Here is an 18,929-nt window from a genome sequence, read left to right on the forward strand (position 1 = left end):
TATATAAATAATATGTAAATTATGTATTTTCCTTAAACGCGGATTGGGCAAGAGACAGAACCTGAATACTCCAAATATACACAAAATTATAAGAAGTTTTCGGATATTCATGCAGTCAATGAGTATGAGGCATCGAAACTCTATAACCGCTTCCCCCCCCCCCTCGATACAGGTTTTCTCATGCACAAGAAGATGGAGATTATATTTGAAATTGACATCATTGTCCCATTCGATCCCAGCAAACAATTTTTTTTTGTTTCTCGATATGTAGGTGATTGGGCCGATATGATATTGTAAGCTAGTTTTTTGTATAAAAGGAACAAAACACCGAAACTGGTGCTATCACTTAGCTCTTGAGAGTCCCAGCCGCATATCATTCCTCTCAAGAAAATGCTGTCTCGCTCTCGGATGATCCATACAATCTTTACAATCGCACCAATTACTCGGCCAAGCTTCAGCAATAGGTGAACCTTTATAGTCGGTTATGACCCGCATGCTTGTTCTGAATATGATGTAGGTTACGACAACTAGTTGATAGAGCAACGAGAAATAGTTAGCATTACGTCTCTTTTATTATTAAGAAAGCTTACTTTCGCCAATCCGGGTAACAGCGCCTTTGACCGTCGGCGGGACGGAGTTGATGGTTCTGCCCGTCAATGAGAATAGTGAACGAAGCATGGTAACGTTCTGGGTTGTCTATTCAGACTTCACAGCTTTAGGTTCTAGAATTCTACGTATAGTCATTAATTATATGTATATCTGGTAGAATTTTAGATATTAATTAAAATGCTTACCGGACTGATCGACGACACCCGAATCGAGGTTATATTTTGTTGCAAGGGAGGCCTGAAAAGAATGAATTAAGCGGAAATCTGAGGTTAGATAATTCTCAAGTTGTGATGGGGGGTTTTGGGGAGTGCTGGGATGAGAAGATATAAGCTATATAAGGAATATTTATATAGCTGATCTTATGACTATTGCGCGCTGCTCTATCGTTACACAAATCTAAAGCTGATCTATATCTAATATAGGCTCGGCGAGATTATATATGCCTCAAATATGCATATTGACAACTATTAAAGTCTTTGCATAATCTTCTGGCTTGCTAAATATAACATCTAAATACCTGCTTAGGAGCTTGCTATAAAACGTTCAAATCAGTATTTTCTTATAGAACCTTGTGTCCTCGATTGCCCAGGTATTTTGGGAATTGCCGAGCTTGTCAGGATGTGTGTCTAAGACCAACAAGGATATTATACAGTCTCGAGTAAGCGACTGGTGAACCTTCTTTTGCATATCATTCTCAACATCGGTTCCTGTACACTGATACAAACTATATTAATTCTTTAGCCATTAAGCGAAGATATGGATGGGTGCAGAGTTTTGGAGCCACTTCGATTTTCTTATCAGACCGCGTTTGTTTTATTCAAGCGGAAATGGTTTCATAACTAATTTATAATTTGTAGATGTTGCTTTCAAGATCCTATTCCCTTCAAGTACGAAGCTTATAGACCTAGTTTTGACACCGTAAGATTTGTAATATAATTTTGAGGCTGGTGGATGAATTTCTTTCTTGATAACCATCCATACGACGAAGTCTGAAATCCGCAAACGAAACAACATTACTTGAATCCCATTATGCATTACGTTCCACACTGGGGTAAATCGGCGAAACGATTCTCACTGGTACTTCATGCCCTATATAGGTTTGGGCCCTCCTAGGTTTTACGATATGAGGTGTTGCAAGTTGCAAGTTCTGTAGGAGCGCCACAGATGACGACGGTGTATGCGCAAGGCTCACCGAATTAGATTGTCAGCCGTCCCTATCCACCCTCGCCACGTGGCATCGGGGTAGCCTCGTCTGTCGTTTCAATTTGGTTGACTAATTACCTAGGTAGATATATACAATTATACTAGAAGTATATGTATATCGATAACTAGAACGACCATTCCGGATATTTCGACTGGTATCCCAAGTTAGCCCTGCACAAGCACGACTCGGTTATCTCGAAGCTCAACCATCACCGTCATGGCGACCAAACTCCAGAGATCTAGAAATGACTACACCGTCGGTTGGATTTGCGCTATTCCTATAGAAATAGAGGCTGCGCGTAAAATTCTAGACATAGTTCATCCCAAACTGAAGGTTCCCCCCGACGACGAAAATTGCTACGAATTTGGCGAAATCAATGGTCACAATGTGGTCATTTCATGGCTTCCCCGAACCAAATATGGAACAACGAACGCCGCTCTCGTTGCTAATTGCATGCGCAAGACCTTTAAAAGACTAAGATTTGGTTTGATGATTGGAGTCGGCGGAGGTGCCCCGAGTCCGTTCAATGATATCCGCCTCGGTGATATAGTGGTTAGCCAACCGACGGATCGCTCTGGCGGAGTGATCCAGTACGACTTTGGCAAAGCGATGGAAAAGGGTGAATTCAAAATGATAGGGTCTTTGAATGCGCCTCCACGTATCCTATTAAGTGGTGTGGCCGCCATGGCCGCCATAGACCCAATAAAGCTAGGTAGAAGGATTTTTGATGTAGCTTGGGACATTGAAAAGGAAGACGAGGAAAGAGGCGGAAGGTTTTCCTATCCTGGTGAAGATACTGACAAGCTATTTCGCGGAAACTACCTTCACGTTCCCGGCGAGGGGCGATGGGTGGATACGTGTAACGCATGCGCATGCGATACATCTAACATTGTTACGCGCTCAAAAAGACAATCCAGTCACCCGCAAATCCACTACGGTGTCATAGTTTCGGGAAACCAAGTTATGAAAGATGGAGTTAAGAGAGATCAAATCAGTACTGAGACGGGGGCTCTTTGTTTTGAAATGGAAGCAGCAGGTCTGATGGATAACTTCCCTTGTCTTGTGGTTCGAGGAATATGCGATTATTCCGATGGTCATAAAAACAAACGCTGGCAGCCGTATGCTGCGTTAGTCGCGGCTGTTTACGCGAAGGAGTTATTATCACAGATACCGGCAGGTATGAGTATCTCTTGTAACAAACCTATGTGACTGCGCTAAGAAGGATTCTAATCCATAGCGGGCGAGGACGAAACTGAAATTCACGCCGGTATGAATGCCTCCACAATTCTCTAATGGATTTCTCATTCAGCTTTATATGTTTTTGTTCAACGTAATTAATGCTTTCTTAGGCCGAAGGATCATCGATGAGGTGAATTTTGCTCTTCCGCTACGGATGCCTTTCCCACGGAACCATACTTTCGTCGGGAGGAAGGAAAAGCTCACAGAAATTCATGAATATTTCAGAAGAGCAGAATTTTCGAACACACCGCGCATTTTTGCACTTGTCGGCATCGGCGGAATGGGGAAAACACAAATCGCTATTGAATATGCTTACCGACATCATGGAAGTTATTATACGGCTGTTTTGTGGGTGTCTGCAGCAAATGAAGAAACCATACGAACTTCGTTTATTAATATCATGGAGCACATCATCGAAGAACAGGCAAGAATAACATGGCCAGAACCCACTCCTGATTATGAAATGATAAGTCGAAAGCTTGGTATAGCGGGCTTGGTCAATAGCAGGGGTGAGATTATCGTTGATTCGGAAATCATCATCAATGACATTCAGAAAGCCTTGTTTCGCTGGCTTCAGCTCCCTAAAAACAGCAAATGGTTGTTAATCATTGATAATGCGGATGATCTGGAGAATGTCGATATACAAAAATATATTCCAAATCATGGTAGCGGAGATATCTTTGTCACCAGTCGGAGACCGGAGTTCTCACATGTGGCCGAGCAAGCGAATTTGGAACAGCTAGACAAGGATAGCGCAATTACTCTTTTATCGAGCTTGGCTCACATAACTGTTCCTCAAAAAGGTATGGCGGCAACTAGTCTCTTATTGCAGACGCGGCAATATGAGACTAGGCGGCAACCTAAGTCTCAAACTAAAATATCGTATCTAACCCCTCCTATTCATCTAGATGTTGAGCATGAGTTAGACGCGGTCGTCACAAAGTTGGGTTTCATGCCCCTCGCAATTAGCCATGCGGGATACTTTATGCAACAAACGAAAGTTTCACCCAAAGAGTATCTGTTGCATTATGAAGAAGCTTTCATGGATGCACAAGCGAGGGTACCGAGATTTGGGTGGAATTATCGTAGAGACAAAGCTTCGACGACCTGGGAAATGTCTTTTTCACAAGTTGAGAAAGAGAATACGGAAGCGGCATTCTTATTGCTCATTTGCTCGTATCTCAACTATCAGGAGATTTCTAAAGATTTATGGGACACCGAACGGTTCAGCAGAGTCGAGTGTAAGTTTATATGCTCAGACTTTACGGAAATCACAGGATACTAATGGTTAGTTTAGTTAGGGAAATGATTGGACTTCTTACTTCATATTCGTTAGTGAGGGTAGTCGGCACTGGAATTTTCTCTGTTCATCCGGTCGTACACTCATGGGCGCGAGAACGTCTAGCGCAATCGGAAAGGTTCGCGGTCTTGAAAGATGTTCTAATACTTCTCGGAAATGCTAGTAGGAGGAATCAGATTTCACGAGCCGGTAGTAATTGGGACCCACGCGAAGAAAGAATAATTCTAGCTCATCTCGGATATCTTGATCAACACTTCGACCCTAGCGCCTCGGAAAGTTTCTTTCATCAAGAAGAGATCAAACCCGGCGCCGAAACTACAGCAGAAAACCAAAATCTGGTTATTGCATTCTACAACATTGCATTGGTCTATAGAAACGGCGGGAAGTACGATAAGGCTATACAATGGTATGAGCAAGTGCTTCCTAGGTATGAAAAGGCTTTCGGAAAAGATCATATATCAACACTTCAAGTTATTACCGACATCGCCGCGGTATATCATAGTCAAGGCGATTATGATACGGCTTTACATTATTATAAGCAAGCATTCTTTAGTTGTAAGAAAACTTTCGGAAAAAATCATTTGGTCACACTTTGCGCTATGGGCAATATTTCGTCACTTTATATTGATCAGCACAGATACAATAAAGCCGGGAAATATTACCAGCGGTTACTCGTCGGTTGTCGGAGACATAACCTCAGCGAAAACGATTCTTTAATATTGATGGCTATTAGCGGCATTGCAATGGTTTATGGTAAGTTAGGCGAGTATGATGAAGCTTTACGATGGTACGAGCGAGCGATCGCTATTTCAGAGAAAATTTTTGGAAAGGACCACCCGTCAACGCTTCACACTGTTAGTAAATTGGCATCAATTTATTACAAACAAAAAATATACAATGTAGCTATGCAGTTGTATAAGCAAGTGCTTGATGGTAGGGAGAAAGTTTTGGGAGAAGACCATCCGTTAACTCTTGAGGCCATTAACAGCTTGGCATTAGTCTATCAAGGTCAGGAATCATACGATATGGCTATCCAATTGTTCAAGCAAGTTCTTACTAGTGGCGAGAAATGCTTGGGGGAAGATCACCCGTTAACACTTGCTGCCATTTGCAATATTTCATCGACTTATGCTCAAAGAAACAGAGACGAAGAGGCTATTCAGTGGGCTAGACGAGCACTTACGAGTCACGAGAAAGTTTTCGGCACGCATCACCCACAAACAGTCGCTTTGACCAACAATATAGCGTCTCTCTACCGTCGACAGGGCAAATTCAAGAAGGCCTTGCTGTGGTGCAAGCGCGCGCTTATCGGCAAGGGAAAGACATTAGGCGGACCAAAGCTCTCTGGTCAAGATTATTTACAAATGTTCGACTTGGTTCACTCCATCGCATCGATATATCTTCGCCTAGGTCAATCCAACGAGGCCATAAAATGGTACAAGCGTGCACTCATCAGCAAGGCGAAAGCTTTAGCCAATAGAACGGTTTCAGGTGAAGATTACCAATTAACTCTCGATAGCATCCACTACATGGTGGCGCAAATTGCATCAATCTATAAACACCACGGCAAGTACGATAAGGCTATTCAATGGTACAAGCGAGAACTCTTCAGCAGGAGAAGAATCTTTGGCAGAATTCACCCGTCAACAGTTAACGCAATTAGAGACATAGCATCTCTCTATAAGAAAAAAGGCATGCGCAATAAGGCAATGAGGTGGTACAAGCGCTGCAAACGGTTGGCCACGGTCGAGGGTAGGGGCTTTGGGCGAACATTACCCTCCAACCTCGTTGAAATACCTGTATATCTACCAAAAAAGCGCACCAAGCCGTCTCCATGATTTGTTTTTAAGCTGAAGAGATACCGAGGTTGGTTGGTAGCTTATCGTTAAATAATAGAACCCCGCTACTTGTCAAACCACAATGTGGCTTCCAGCTCGGTTCTCCGTCTGAGAGTTCTTTTTTGCACTTTTTTTTTACTTTCATGCTGTGGCACCAACGTTTTACGGCGGAGGCACAGTAGCTGGGATTTGTTGTATTTTAGGTGTTGGTAACATCTTCCACATTAAACTGCTTGGTAACTACTCCTGTTGGCCACGTTGGCATATCCAGAGATCTTACTCCGTAGCTCGACTCCTGCTGAAATATCTACACTATCAGACGGCAGACTTTATGGTGTATCTAACTCTAACCTGGCGAATGGCATCTAGAATTTAGAGCAGTTTTAAGAAATAAATGTGAAAGTAAAAACGTTGGCGTGTCGTTCGAATAATGTAAGTTTGTAGTGCACTTTAATTAGGTTTCATGTCACCATATGCGAAACAGTGCCCGACATTATAAGTCTACATTGCTTTAAAGTTTTTTCAGGATCATATAGTTAATATAGTTGTAACTCCAGATTTAATTATCCTGTTAGAATGTATTGATTAAATTTTCCGTAATAATTTTTACTATAAAATATTTTTATTGACAAAGTGTCAAGATTATATACATGAATATGCCGCCAGCCGTGATACCAAAGCTTAAGTCGAATATGATAGCCAGCGACACATTATAATATATATATTTCCAGAAAAAGAAAACGCACGACTCCGTCTTTGGCGTTTTCTACCTTGCCGGGCCTGAATTAGTATGCGATATATGAGTCTTCGAACCGCTCGGGAAAAGATTTGTCCGAAACTGGTATCCAGATGCGAATGTTTTTAATCTTAGTGAACTGATATCGATATGAGGCTTCTAGAATGTCGAGTAAACGAGCGAGGGCCGCAATACTCAAAGCTTATAAAAGCCCATTGTTTTTATAATAGTATACATTTCAAAATCATACCCGAAACCTTAAATTAAGGTACGTTTCGGGTCGCTTGTTTAGAGCAAGAGCGGTTCGGCCCTACATCACGGATACACTCAACGATATTATCCTAGAGGTTCCTCAAGGTATAAAAGTACTGTGGTTGAACCACAAAATGATATACTAAACTCACATCCTCCAGATGCTTTAAAGCCATAAAGCCCCTTCAAAATTTTGTACCCGAGCCGGTTTTAGATCAATTCGTTTAAATTATATTATCAAAATTTAAAATGCGTCTTTTCAAAACTTTTATCACGGTTGCCGCGCTGGGGACTAGCTCGATTGTTTCTGCTTTGAATGCTACTGAGATTGGGGAAATATTCTGGATCCATCATCGTGCTGCCATCGGTTTAGGCACTCTTGGTGGCTACTCGCGGAAGATCATGGACGTCCAAGCGATTGTAAACGGCATCCAGACTGTCGCTAACGCTAACACGGAAACGCCAGTAAGTGAAGTACTCAAATCTATTAATTCGTGTCCATCGTGTTTCCATCTAATATATGAAAATAGAAATTTCTTAGCGCACTAGAATCCTTTTTTGAGCAAGCACGCAGAGATAGTCTGGTAATTCGTGATAGTCCGGAGATAACTTCAGAGCCTGATGCCAGAATGATAGTCCAACGCTACCAAAATGTAAGTTTTATACTGTTATCAAAGTTGCTGAATTCATGAACAACCTATTAACGAAAGAATAGGTTCTCACTGCTGAAGTTATCTTGTTTGGGGCCTTGCAAATAAAGAAATCTCTAATAGCTGGGACTAAATACCGGGCAGAAGTTCTCAGTCAAATTCAAGCTATCGCAACTTTCAATAAGGTAGGTCTATAGTTATTCCACACCATGCTGCTCAACAGGCATATTTTATAGTGTTAATTACGGTGACTAATAATGGCATGACTTGTCGTTTGAAATCATTGACATACAGCAATCCATGGCCGACCTTGACAGAATACTCATCCCATTCAAGCCCAAGGAGATACAGTGGCTTTCCTACTTAGACCGAAGGTACAATGAATTAGTTAAGGTATACAGTACTTAACACTTCAGATGTACCAGTACTGCTCTATTAGAACCGTGGTTCTAGAATAATAGCGCACTGCAACTATCAATTATATGTTACAGTTAGTTACAGTGCAGTGTAAATAAGGCAGAGAATAGATGACGTCACCGTGCTGCAGGTCTATTTCCTGTTTTGTTAGCGCCTTGGCACATCACCAGACCCTGAGCTGAGTTGACATGACATTCATAAAATTATCACCATTCTTTGGTGTTATCGCCGTTGGGTCTGTCTGTCTCCAAGCAACAGAGCCTGGGCCTTTCTCCTCTCCTGTTCTTCCCTTTTCCTCTTCTCTTCTCGTAGTTTCTCAATTGCCCCTCTGTCTCCATCCCTATCTCGCTCCCCGTCTTTCTCCCTATTGTTGTTCCTCTCTCTATATTTCTCCTTATGTCGGTGTCTTTCCTTATGTCTCTCTCTATCTTTCTCTCTGTCCCTTTCTTTACCCCTGTCCCTGTCCCTCTCTTTACCTCTTTCCCTGTCCCTCTCTTTGTCTCTATCCCTACCCCCTCTTAAGTTTCGCTCTCTATGACCAGCATGGCTGGTGTGCCATGATCTAGACTCCAATCCAAACCCCATCATGCCAATATCCCGATCTCTCTCTCTCTGTGCTTCCTCGGTTTCCTTCCTAACCTCTCTCAGTTTCTCCAATCCAAACTTCATTTCTCTTAGTGGATCCATATCTCCAAGCCTTCTTTCCTCTTTCCGCTTCTTTTTGAGGCTCTTGTCGTCATTGTTGTCATTAGAATCGTTGCTGTCGCCTGGTTTACCCTTTGAATACCACGGTTCTGCGGGCCGTGAAAGTCGCACACCGGACTCATTCAATTCCCTTTCCTCTTCCTCCTTCTTCTTGTCGCCCGTGGGCCTTTTTCCCTTTTCGTGACCCTTTGGGAACAAGTTGATGTGTCCATCTTCCCCTATTAATTGTACTTCCCTTGCCGTTGTGTCAGATGTAGTCCTCGCGCCTCTCGTCCTCTCTCTTGGAACAGCAGCGCTACTGCTACCACCGAGTGTAGAACCAGTAGCAGCAGAAGTACTAGTAGTAAGACTACCACCGACGGTGGTACCAAACCCAACTCTAGAAACAGTACTAGTATCAGCGATAGAGGTACTAGATGTAACGGGACCACCGTCTTCATTTGTATTCATCCGACTGCGTAGAATTTGTAACCGGCGATCTGCATCCTCTAGCTGCATCCGCCGCTCCTCCTCTTCCTCTCTGAGCTGGGCATCTCGCTCATCGCGTCTGACACGTTCCTGGTTTTTGGCCGAACCAACATGCCATGACTTATGCTGTAGTAGGTTTCTGCATCAAGCCCATTCATTAGCTATATCGCAATGTGAATTTCGAAAGGAATAACTTACAGAGGCATGTTTGGGTCGAAGCTTAAGCTTAGTTGTAGAAGTTAAGCTTATGTCAAGTGATGATGAGAAATGCCAAGCCTAAGCGGCGGATAGGCGACGATAAGCGACTGTTTATTGTATGTATGGCCAATCACTACGACAACTCAACTCAACCTCCAGCTGCTGTTGCCGTTGCCATTCGGGAACTCTCCTTCTTCCAAAGGACCTCTTATTCTTATTCTTCTCTTCTCGTGCTGGCCACCTCTCTTTCCCTCTCTTCCCCTACCCCCCTTCTCTGTTCATCGCCAGCTTCAACTTCAATCTCAACTCCGCCCTCAATACCAAAGTCGCCAACCAACCTTCCCCCCCTTGCTTGTCGGTTGCTCTCGAAAAAGAATGTCGTTCCTGTTCGGCCGTAGTAAGGACAAGGGTCCTGGTGAGGCTGTCAGACGGCTCAGGGAACACCTGCTCAAGCTCGACCAACCTGGTGCCAGAAGAACTGTATTACAACCTTTTTCCCTCCGTCAATTGATCGTGGTGGTGATAGTGATGGCAGCGAAGTTGGAGATGATGATGAAGATGCTGATGTTGGTTGTTCGAGCGGGATAGGCACAGGAGGAAGCCGGCAAGCAGCTACGCCTTATCAGAAACGAGCTCGCCCCTGTTCCAGGTACTTTATAAGATACCCCCTGAAGCCAGCCGTATAGAATGAGAGAGAAAGGTGGATTAGTGAATGAAGAGTGAATGCTGATAGAGTGTGTATGAGTGTAGGAGATGAGAATAATGATAACATCTTCGCGATTGCTCAGGAAGCCTGCGCCCTTGACCTCTTCCCTATTCTCGCCATATGCCTCCCGAAACTCGACTTTGAGGTACAAACACCCTCTCCTCTCTCTGATGGTATTCTCTGTAGAGCGGTTCTGACAGTTATGGGGGATATCAAAAGGCACGAAAGGATTCTACGACCATCTTGAACGCCCTCCTACGCTACAACGTCCAGAATGCCCAGATATGTGTTCTCTACCTTGCTGGTCGCCATCAAGGCGGCCACCGCCCTGACGCTATCCTCACCCTTGTAAACGCCTACAACGACGCCGAGACCTCGTCGAATAGCGGCCAGATTCTCAAGGAAGCATTCAAGTACGAGCCTCTTGCCAGAATCGCCTTGTACGACCCCTCCTTCTGGAACTTCTTCACCTACGTTCAGGGCGGCCGCTTCGATACCAGCAGCGATGCTTTTACCACCTTCAAAGTACCAAACTCCTCTATATCATTTAGATCTCGAAAAAGGATTTATGCTGACGAATAGGTGTAGGAACTGCTGACTCGCCACAAAGTACTTGTCGCGGAATTTCTTGCATCGCACTATGATGAATTCTTCACCCAATACAATGCCCTCTTGACATCCGATAACTACATTACAAAACGCCAATCCATAAAGCTCCTTGGTGAGATCCTTCTGGACAGAGCCAACTACAACATCATGACAGCCTATGTCGACTCTCCAGACCATCTCAAGCTATGCATGAATCTACTCCGGGACAAGTCGAAGAACGTTCAATACGAGGCTTTCCACGTATTCAAGGTCTTTGTCGCTAACCCGAAAAAGAGCAAGCCGGTGGAATCGTTGTTGATCAAGAATAGAGAGCAGTTGTTGAGGTTCTTGCCTAAGTTTCACGAAGATCGCAAGGGTAATTCCCCTACTCCTTTTTCTTGTATAATTATCATAAGAACCGGACTAATTTTGATTTCTCAGATGATGAACAATTCAATGATGAGAAAGCATTCCTCCTGAAGCAAATTGAAATGCTAGGACAACCTCCCGGATTCCCACAACAGATTTAATACCCTTGCCTGATCAACTGACCACCCCCACTTGACTATCGTCGCTTAGCACACTCGCATAGCGAATAAAAAGCGTCCCTAGAAACTACATCAACTTTTATCCTGTTTGTAAAGCGTCATCAAATCCCATTGCCAAAGATTATTTTTATTCAGAGTTTTTTTGTCTTTTTTTCCCGAGGTCATCGATTGGACCCTTTTATCACCCCTTTTTTTCTTGCCTCAAGTACATTCCTATTGAATTATCTTGGGGTGAGCCCGTTGAGCAAGTACTTGACATGAGCGAACTACAAACCAAAAAAGAAAGATACCTTTTGCAGGCGTTTTCAAGATCTCCCAAATCCTCCTTTGAACTGTCGTGTTTTATATATACCACTGTTACCAGCGAAAAAAATGTACTTGAGTTTTGTAAAGCCAACACCGCATTGAAATTAATTTTCAGGCCAAAATATACATAAAAAAGAAAGAAGCTATACCAACTAAAAACGCCAAAAACCTATACCACATGATCATCTAACAGATAGGTACCATACATTCCATATCTATCTATCTAATACCTTCCGGCATAACCCTGTTCAAACCCGCCTCCGGCTTGTCCTCTCCCCTGCACGTTCGGCAACTGTAACGGCTGTATCTGCTGTATCTGCGGCTGTTGGTGTCCCAGATCTTCCGGTTCCAGGGCTCTAGCTTCTCCAACGGCTCTAGAAACCACACTTGCAAACCTTCCCGCTCTATCTTCATCCTGCAAAGCCGTTTCAACCGCCAAAATAATCTTTTTAATCCCAACACCCAATTTTCTAGATTGGGTTACATCTGCAATCTCTCTGATCGCGGATTGTACCTCCCTCTGATCAAACGCCTTGAGCTCCTGCAAGATATGCGCGAGTTCATCGTGCGTCCCCACGTTAGGAATTCCTAATTCTCCATCGAAAGTATTCAACACATCCAACTGCGACAGAACGCTTCTGCTGGTGGTAGTAGCCAAGATCAATAATCTCCTCCCATTATCCGGTCTCCTCCTCAACAGCACCTGAATAGTTTGTAAAACCGCATTGGAGAATCTAGGACCGATGGGGACGTAATCTATCAACCGTTCCAGGTTGTCGAGAACCACTACGCTTAATGCGGATTTGTAGGCGTCCATGAAGACTTTGCTGATATAACTGACTTTACCCATTTCGTTCATTCCGACCATGGCCTCTGGGCTTAGGAGTTTGATGAAGGGGTATCCGCTGTCGATTGCGATTTTGGCTGCTAAGGCGGTTTTGCCGGAGGATGGAGGGCCGTGGAGTAATATCGATACTAAGGGTGTACGTTCGCTCTTTCGGACTTGTTCGACGAATAAATGGCCTTCTTTGAGGATTTGTTCCACATAGGAGTTATAGTGAATGATACCACCTTGTAAACAATTGGCCAGTTCATCTTCGCTAACACCGAATGCCGGTTTAACCTCATCGATGGCGTTTAAGAAATCTTGACGGTTGACCTTCATATTCTCAATATCATCCGAAATGCCAGCGACGGTACCGACTTTAACGTGTCGATTAAACGCGAACGATGAGGCGGATTTGACAACACCGGAGATTTCGGCGCCGGAGTAGTTTTTTGTCATTCCTGCTAGTTCGTTGATGTCGACGTCTTTGTCCATTACGTTGTTATCACGCATTTTGGAAGTATGGATTTTGAGGATTTGACGACGACCGAATTCGTCCGGGAGGGAGATTTCCATGTGGACTTCTAATCTTCCTGGACGGAGGAGGGCTTCATCGATCATGTCCATTCGGTTTGTCATTCCGATGAGGAGGATGTTGTTTAGTTGATCCACGCCGTCGAGTTTGGATAACAGCTGGTTGACGACCGAATCACCCACACCCGTACCGTCGTTTTTACTACCACGTTGTTTACAGATGGCGTCCAATTCATCGAAGATGATGATATGTAAACCGCTTTCTTCTGCTTTTTCTTTATATTCCTTTTCAGCATCTGCGAATAACTTTCTAACGTTTTCTTCGGATTGTCCGACGTATTTGTTTAGGATTTCGGGACCGTTGACGACTTTTGGTTCTCGAGCGTTTAACATCTTTCCGATTTGTCGGGCTATAAGGGTTTTTCCTGTTCCCGGAGGTCCGTAGAGTAATATACCTTTGACGTGCTGGATTCCTAGTTTTTCGACTAACCCCGGGGGGAAGATACGAGAAGCAAAGGCTCTTCGAAAGATTGCAGAAAACTCGGTATCTAAACCACCGATTCCCATATCCTCGAATTTGAAGTTGGGTTGGATGATACTATTCGCAGCGGGACGTTTGGATGAACCCTTAAGTTTTATGGGGGAGGCGGCATGTTTGTAGAATGTGATGAAGGTTTGAGGGGTTAGGATACCTCTGGCGAAAGGGTCTGAGGTTGTGGGTTGTTGGCCTGAGGTTCCTTTTTCTTGGGTTAGGTCGACGATTTCGACGGTTTTGACGTGGATTTGGAGACGCATGTTGCGGACGTCGAGGATGGCGAGTTGGCCCGGGGAGAACATTTGGTTTTGGAAGTTCTTTTTTTATTGTTATATATGTTAGTATGGTATACAGAATGTATAGGAAGGGGGAGAGGGTGGGGGAAGTACCCGAATGACTAGTTTTGAAAGATCATCTTGATCGTATTGTTCCTCTGAGACCTTTTTGGTAGCGAAGCCGATTTCGACGTCCATAGAGCCTAGGTATGCTTGTTTTCCCGAGGAGAAAGGGTCGTATCTTCGGACTGAAATACGGTCTTGAAGACCCCATTGACCCCATTCTCTTTGAGCGTTACCGAGACCGATTAATCCACGGGGGATGGATGGTGCTGGTCTACATTCATATCTTTTAGTTTCCCTTTCTTCGTATATATGTTATTGAAAAAACGAGGAGAGGAAACGTACCTAACAGTAACGACACATCTCTCATCAAGAATGACATATGACTCCTCTCTAAAGTCATCAGGACTCACAGCCATAACATTCTGCAAAACCCAGGTTTCATCTGGAACTTTGGTAATCCCGAATTCTTGAGCACCACCACCACGGGATTGTTGCTGTGGTTGTTGTGGTTGTTGATATCCGCCGCCGCCACCACCGTACATAGATGCTCCTCCTGCACCACCATAGGTTTGTTGACCGTAGTTTGAGGGTCTGCTGAAGTTACCGCCGCCGCCGCCACCGGATTGAGGTGGTGCTCCGCGAGGAGGCTGTTGGTATCCGCTGCCGCCGCCACCGCCAGTGCCGCCGGTTTTTGAGAAGGGGTTGTACATTTCTCCTTTGTTTATTCCGTAATGGGTTTGGAGGGAGGGGGTGTGGATGATGGAAGATGGAGATGATTTGGGAAGGATGATGGGGAGGGAAAGGGTGTTTGTTATAAAGGTCGGCAGCTGGAGCTGGTTAGCTACTGGACAGCTGGGCTTGGCATGAGTGAGATGGAGCTGAGCTTCGAATTCCAAAGAGCTACGTTGGCCTTAACTAAATTGATAGTTAAAGTATCTTCTGCGCCTTTGTCAAAAAGTAATTTATTTTTAAATTCATGAAACAGTTTTCCGGAGACAGTATTAATATTAATATTACTTCTTTCCCCCCCGCACACAGGTATACGTACAAGGTATTGTGTTATACGCGTCACAGAACGGCGTTATGTAACGGCCGGTTGACGAGAAGGTGGCGTCGGGTCAACTTGCTTGGTTTGTGAGGGATGGCTTGTGCGGCGGGTCGGGTAGACTTGCTGTATACCACTCGGGACGGCCGGATTTGGAGAGGATGAGGAAAATGCAACAGCAGAATTATATCGCCTACTTACAATTCATATTGAAAATGAACATTTTTTGATACAAATGGGTGTTTGATCTGATTTGACGTATTTTTCGATATTGGTATCGGTTATTTATCTTATAAAACTATGGATTATACTGTGTGCATGGTGTTTATTTCGAAGGTGGTTTATTCTATCTCGTACCTGTGAGCTCTAAATTCCTGGACGTATTAAGTTATATTTCTTGTTTAGAACTAGAAGATGTATACTAGTGTATTCCAGTACATCCATGACTTATGATAATATCTCGAAGATAAACAGTTCATGGCGTTTACTCCGATATTAGCTTACCAATACTAATCAGGATGTATACATACACCTATTGATCATCAGAATCCCATGCCTTTGACATTGCATATACCGGCCAAAACGTTGTCGGAAATACTGATCTTATGCTATGCGGCCTGAATTATATTAGCTATAATATTCGGATTGCAGGTCTTATATAATAGTAGTCAAGTCACTGACTAGCTAAGGTAAATATTGATGTCCAAGTACAGATGTTAAATAAAAGCTCCTCATCGTGTACATCCTGCGATTTCTAATGCCACAAATGTCATTATCTTTAACAATATTAGTATTTTTTTATACCGCAGGGTTTAGATATTTCTCTTCGAAACTGTCTTCAGCTATCTAAGGGGGTAGGTAGTTAACTCGCCAAGTGGATATATATAGAGTAAGTAGTTATATACATCAATCGGCTCAACAGTATCGTAAAATAATCATCGGTTTTAAGTAGGAATAGATGTGTGTTAGTAAAATAAAACAAAAAAGTTAGGAATACTCTAATGTCTTTAAGTCGAAAGTATCATATCTTTGAGACAAGGAGGGAGGATACTTACTATGGTTTTTGTCATGTGTAAAAAGATGTATATGTAATATACTTAGTATAATACACCTACTTGTCATTCCCGACTTATAGCTACCTTAATCCAAGTCTAAATCCTCAGATAGACAGTTAAGATCCAAGATAACAGCATAGACCTGTAGAGGAAGGGGTGGTAAATAGGTGAAAGTCGTGTGATATCTAAGACACGTTCGACGATAGAGGCTGCTGATAAAATGCGGAGAATGTTTATAAAAAGGGTACTAAATATGACCCCATTAGTTGACACCTTATATAATCTCTTGGAACAAAATTGTTACATTTACTGTCAACTAGGTATATCGGAGTACTTTATAGTATAATTGGAATTTAAATACAAATTGCGCGTGAGCAGCTGATACTATATACTCGAAACCGCCCTTGCTAAGTATAACAAACGACACGAATCAACATCAAGGAACTTCTCAATAGCTCATCTCATCTCACCTCAAATATCCTCATTTAACAACTTCATTCATAAAAAAAAAAAAAAAAAAAAAAAAAAGGAAGTCTAGATATAATATACAAAAAAAATGTTTTTTTTCAAACCCGTCTCCCATAAACCCTCAACCTACTAACCCCCCCATCCGGAATAATCGTCATCTTAACATGCGTCACAACCTCCTCTCCAACCCCATCCTCAAGTTTAGCAACCTCCTCCACTCCATTACTAACATCTTTCCCGCCGACTCCGTTGGTGGGCATGTATACATCCTGCCCCGGGAGACCGAAATGATGTTCGATATCTGGTTTACATTTCGCGGGTTCGAGGACTTTGAACCAGTTTTCGTGGTCGTGGGCGGGGGTTATTGAGGTGTCTGGGTGGTAGAGACCGTGGATTGTGACGTATTGTGGGAAGTTACCGCGGAAGTAGGCGGTGTCTATTGTTATCGATGTGATTTTTGTCGGGGTGCCCTACCGATATCAAAACTATGTTAGCCCTCTCTCCTTCCCTCCACTTTCACATAGAATAGAATAGAAAGGTGTATAGAAAAAAGGGGGAAATACCAGCTTAACAACCACCCAATCAACATGACCTTTCTGTCTACTCCTCTTCGTCTCCCATCCATCTCCCATATCCTTCCCCCTCCCCGGTTGCAACAAATTATCCTTCCTCCCAAAATGCTGATCGGAACAACTAACCACCAACCCACCGTTCGATACATGCGCCGTATCCAATATCTCATCCAGATCATCCGAAAAGACAGGGACAGCTTGGCCGTATACTCTAAACCTGGCGATTCCACCGTCAGGTATCATATTAAGTTTTACATGAGAATAGGCTTCTTCCGTCGGTGTGGGGAGGAGGTAGACGTGACGTTGCGAGGGACCGCATTCTTGGATCGGGAGGATGGTGGTCCAGCGGGGGTCTGTGGGACCTGGGGCGGGGGTTGTGGGAGAGGTGAAGAGGGCTTGGACGGTGACTTCGGGAGCGTGGTTGCCGTTGAAATGGGCGGTGTCGATTTCGAAGCCGAAGATGCGGCCGGAGTTTACGCCGAGCTGTGTATATATATATCATCATTAGTATGTCTATGGATAATGTATAGGGGGGTATGGGGAGGATTGCTACCTTGACGATGACCCAATCCTCGGGTTCGGGATTATGCCGACGAGTTTCCCATCTACAATCATATCAGCATCATTCCATCCATCATCATCATCATCATGACTGTAAAATAAAATAAAATAAAATGAAAAAGAGAGGAAGTAAAAAGACATACCCATCGTACCAAGCTCCACTATGGACAAAATACCCAGGCTTCCGAATCGGCGGCGCAACCGTCAATAAATTCTCAGCCTGAGCGAACCATTCATCGCTAACAGCCAGAATCTTTCCTCCGAGAGACGCGCTGACGAGGTCTATAGAATAATATTACAAGAACGTATTTGTCAGTCCAATTAAAAATAAAAAAAAATAAAAAAAACGGTCTAAACCAGAACAGGGGTTTGAGCTGTCATGTGGTGTTGTTGTGGGAGAGAAGGAAGGAAGGGTAAAGGTGTGTTTTTACCGATGCAATGGGAACCGAAGACTTCATTGGTTTTGTCGGCGTCTATGCGGGTAACCATTTTGACGTTTTAATTTCTTTTTTTTTCCCTTTCTTAATTTGATTTTTTCAAGGATGATTGATAGGTTTCAAGTTCAAAGTGGTATAAGAATGTATATAATAGTATGTATGTATGTATGTATGTATGTATGAATGGATTGGTTATCAATTGTTCTAAACGATAGTTCAGTTTGACGATGCGATGGAGGGTATCAATAAATTGTCAAAGTAGTCACACGAGCGAATTAATAAGAACTCTTGATTAGAATCAAATCAAAAAGAGCTAAAGAGAGAAGAGGAAAAGAAGAATAATAAAAAAGTAAGAGAAGTTATTTTAATAAATAAAAAAAAAAGAAGAAAGAGAGAAGAGAGAGGAAAAGAAGGAAGAGAAAAATCGACGGATACTTATACTTCCTACGTCGGAATTCGTATTACTCGATCATTACTCGATAGAAAACCAGCTTCGGAAAGAAACTATTCGAACAGAAACAGACGAAAGAAAAATTCAGAAACAGAATTTCCTGACCTGGACTTGGGGTGTCGGGCCTTTTCTATCTGACTTTCGCGGTAACTTTTTTCTAACTATTTCGCTCAATCTGCTGCGCATGCTTCTGAGACCAAGCAGCCGAACCAGAATAAGAACCAGAACCAAAACCAGAACCCCAGTTAATAATAACCGTAGTAACCGTGTCAATCGCACCATATCAGAAGAATCTGGGAATAATCGAAGAGACAAGACAAGAGAGAGAGCCGGAGTGCAG

The 18,929-nt window shown here is 43.3% G+C and overlaps 6 protein-coding genes across 6 annotated transcripts; 3 read left to right on the forward strand and 3 right to left on the reverse strand.

Annotated features, from left to right (window-relative positions):
- Positions 1-2,029: 2,029 nt before the first annotated feature.
- Positions 2,030-6,190, forward strand: AOL_s00117g40 (uncharacterized protein; the record flags this gene model as incomplete). The annotated part of the gene is made up of 5 exons (XM_011127203.1): positions 2,030-2,990; positions 3,051-3,080; positions 3,163-3,855; positions 3,961-4,293; positions 4,350-6,190. The coding sequence occupies 5 exons, from the start codon at positions 2,030-2,032 to the stop codon at positions 6,188-6,190; spliced, it is 3,858 nt and encodes a 1,285-aa protein (XP_011125505.1).
- A 1,237-nt stretch (positions 6,191-7,427) lies between these two features.
- On the forward strand, positions 7,428-8,236 carry AOL_s00117g41 (uncharacterized protein; the record flags this gene model as incomplete). Its single annotated transcript, XM_011127204.1, has 4 exons — positions 7,428-7,643; positions 7,709-7,831; positions 7,894-8,013; positions 8,123-8,236. 4 exons carry the CDS (start codon positions 7,428-7,430, stop codon positions 8,234-8,236), a joined length of 573 nt encoding a protein of 190 aa, XP_011125506.1.
- A 231-nt stretch (positions 8,237-8,467) lies between these two features.
- Positions 8,468-9,624, reverse strand: AOL_s00117g42 (uncharacterized protein; the record flags this gene model as incomplete). The annotated part of the gene is made up of 2 exons (XM_011127205.1): positions 8,468-9,557; positions 9,617-9,624. The coding sequence occupies 2 exons, from the start codon at positions 9,622-9,624 to the stop codon at positions 8,468-8,470; spliced, it is 1,098 nt and encodes a 365-aa protein (XP_011125507.1).
- A 367-nt stretch (positions 9,625-9,991) lies between these two features.
- Positions 9,992-11,440, forward strand: AOL_s00117g43 (uncharacterized protein; the record flags this gene model as incomplete). The annotated part of the gene is made up of 6 exons (XM_011127206.1): positions 9,992-10,096; positions 10,205-10,265; positions 10,367-10,467; positions 10,542-10,847; positions 10,911-11,286; positions 11,352-11,440. 6 exons carry the CDS (start codon positions 9,992-9,994, stop codon positions 11,438-11,440), a joined length of 1,038 nt encoding a protein of 345 aa, XP_011125508.1.
- Positions 11,441-11,987: 547 nt separating this feature from the next.
- AOL_s00117g44 (uncharacterized protein) lies at positions 11,988-14,710 on the reverse strand (the record flags this gene model as incomplete). The annotated part of the gene is made up of 3 exons (XM_011127207.1): positions 11,988-13,976; positions 14,049-14,271; positions 14,343-14,710. 3 exons carry the CDS (start codon positions 14,708-14,710, stop codon positions 11,988-11,990), a joined length of 2,580 nt encoding a protein of 859 aa, XP_011125509.1.
- Positions 14,711-16,666: 1,956 nt separating this feature from the next.
- Positions 16,667-18,190, reverse strand: AOL_s00117g45 (uncharacterized protein; the record flags this gene model as incomplete). The annotated part of the gene is made up of 5 exons (XM_011127208.1): positions 16,667-17,038; positions 17,132-17,623; positions 17,694-17,745; positions 17,845-17,983; positions 18,133-18,190. The coding sequence occupies 5 exons, from the start codon at positions 18,188-18,190 to the stop codon at positions 16,667-16,669; spliced, it is 1,113 nt and encodes a 370-aa protein (XP_011125510.1).
- Between the last annotated feature and the right edge of the window lie 739 nt (positions 18,191-18,929).

This window comes from Orbilia oligospora (assembly GCF_000225545.1).
Source record: "Orbilia oligospora ATCC 24927 unplaced genomic scaffold scaffold00117, whole genome shotgun sequence".
Taxonomy (NCBI): Eukaryota; Fungi; Ascomycota; class Orbiliomycetes; order Orbiliales; family Orbiliaceae; genus Orbilia; species Orbilia oligospora.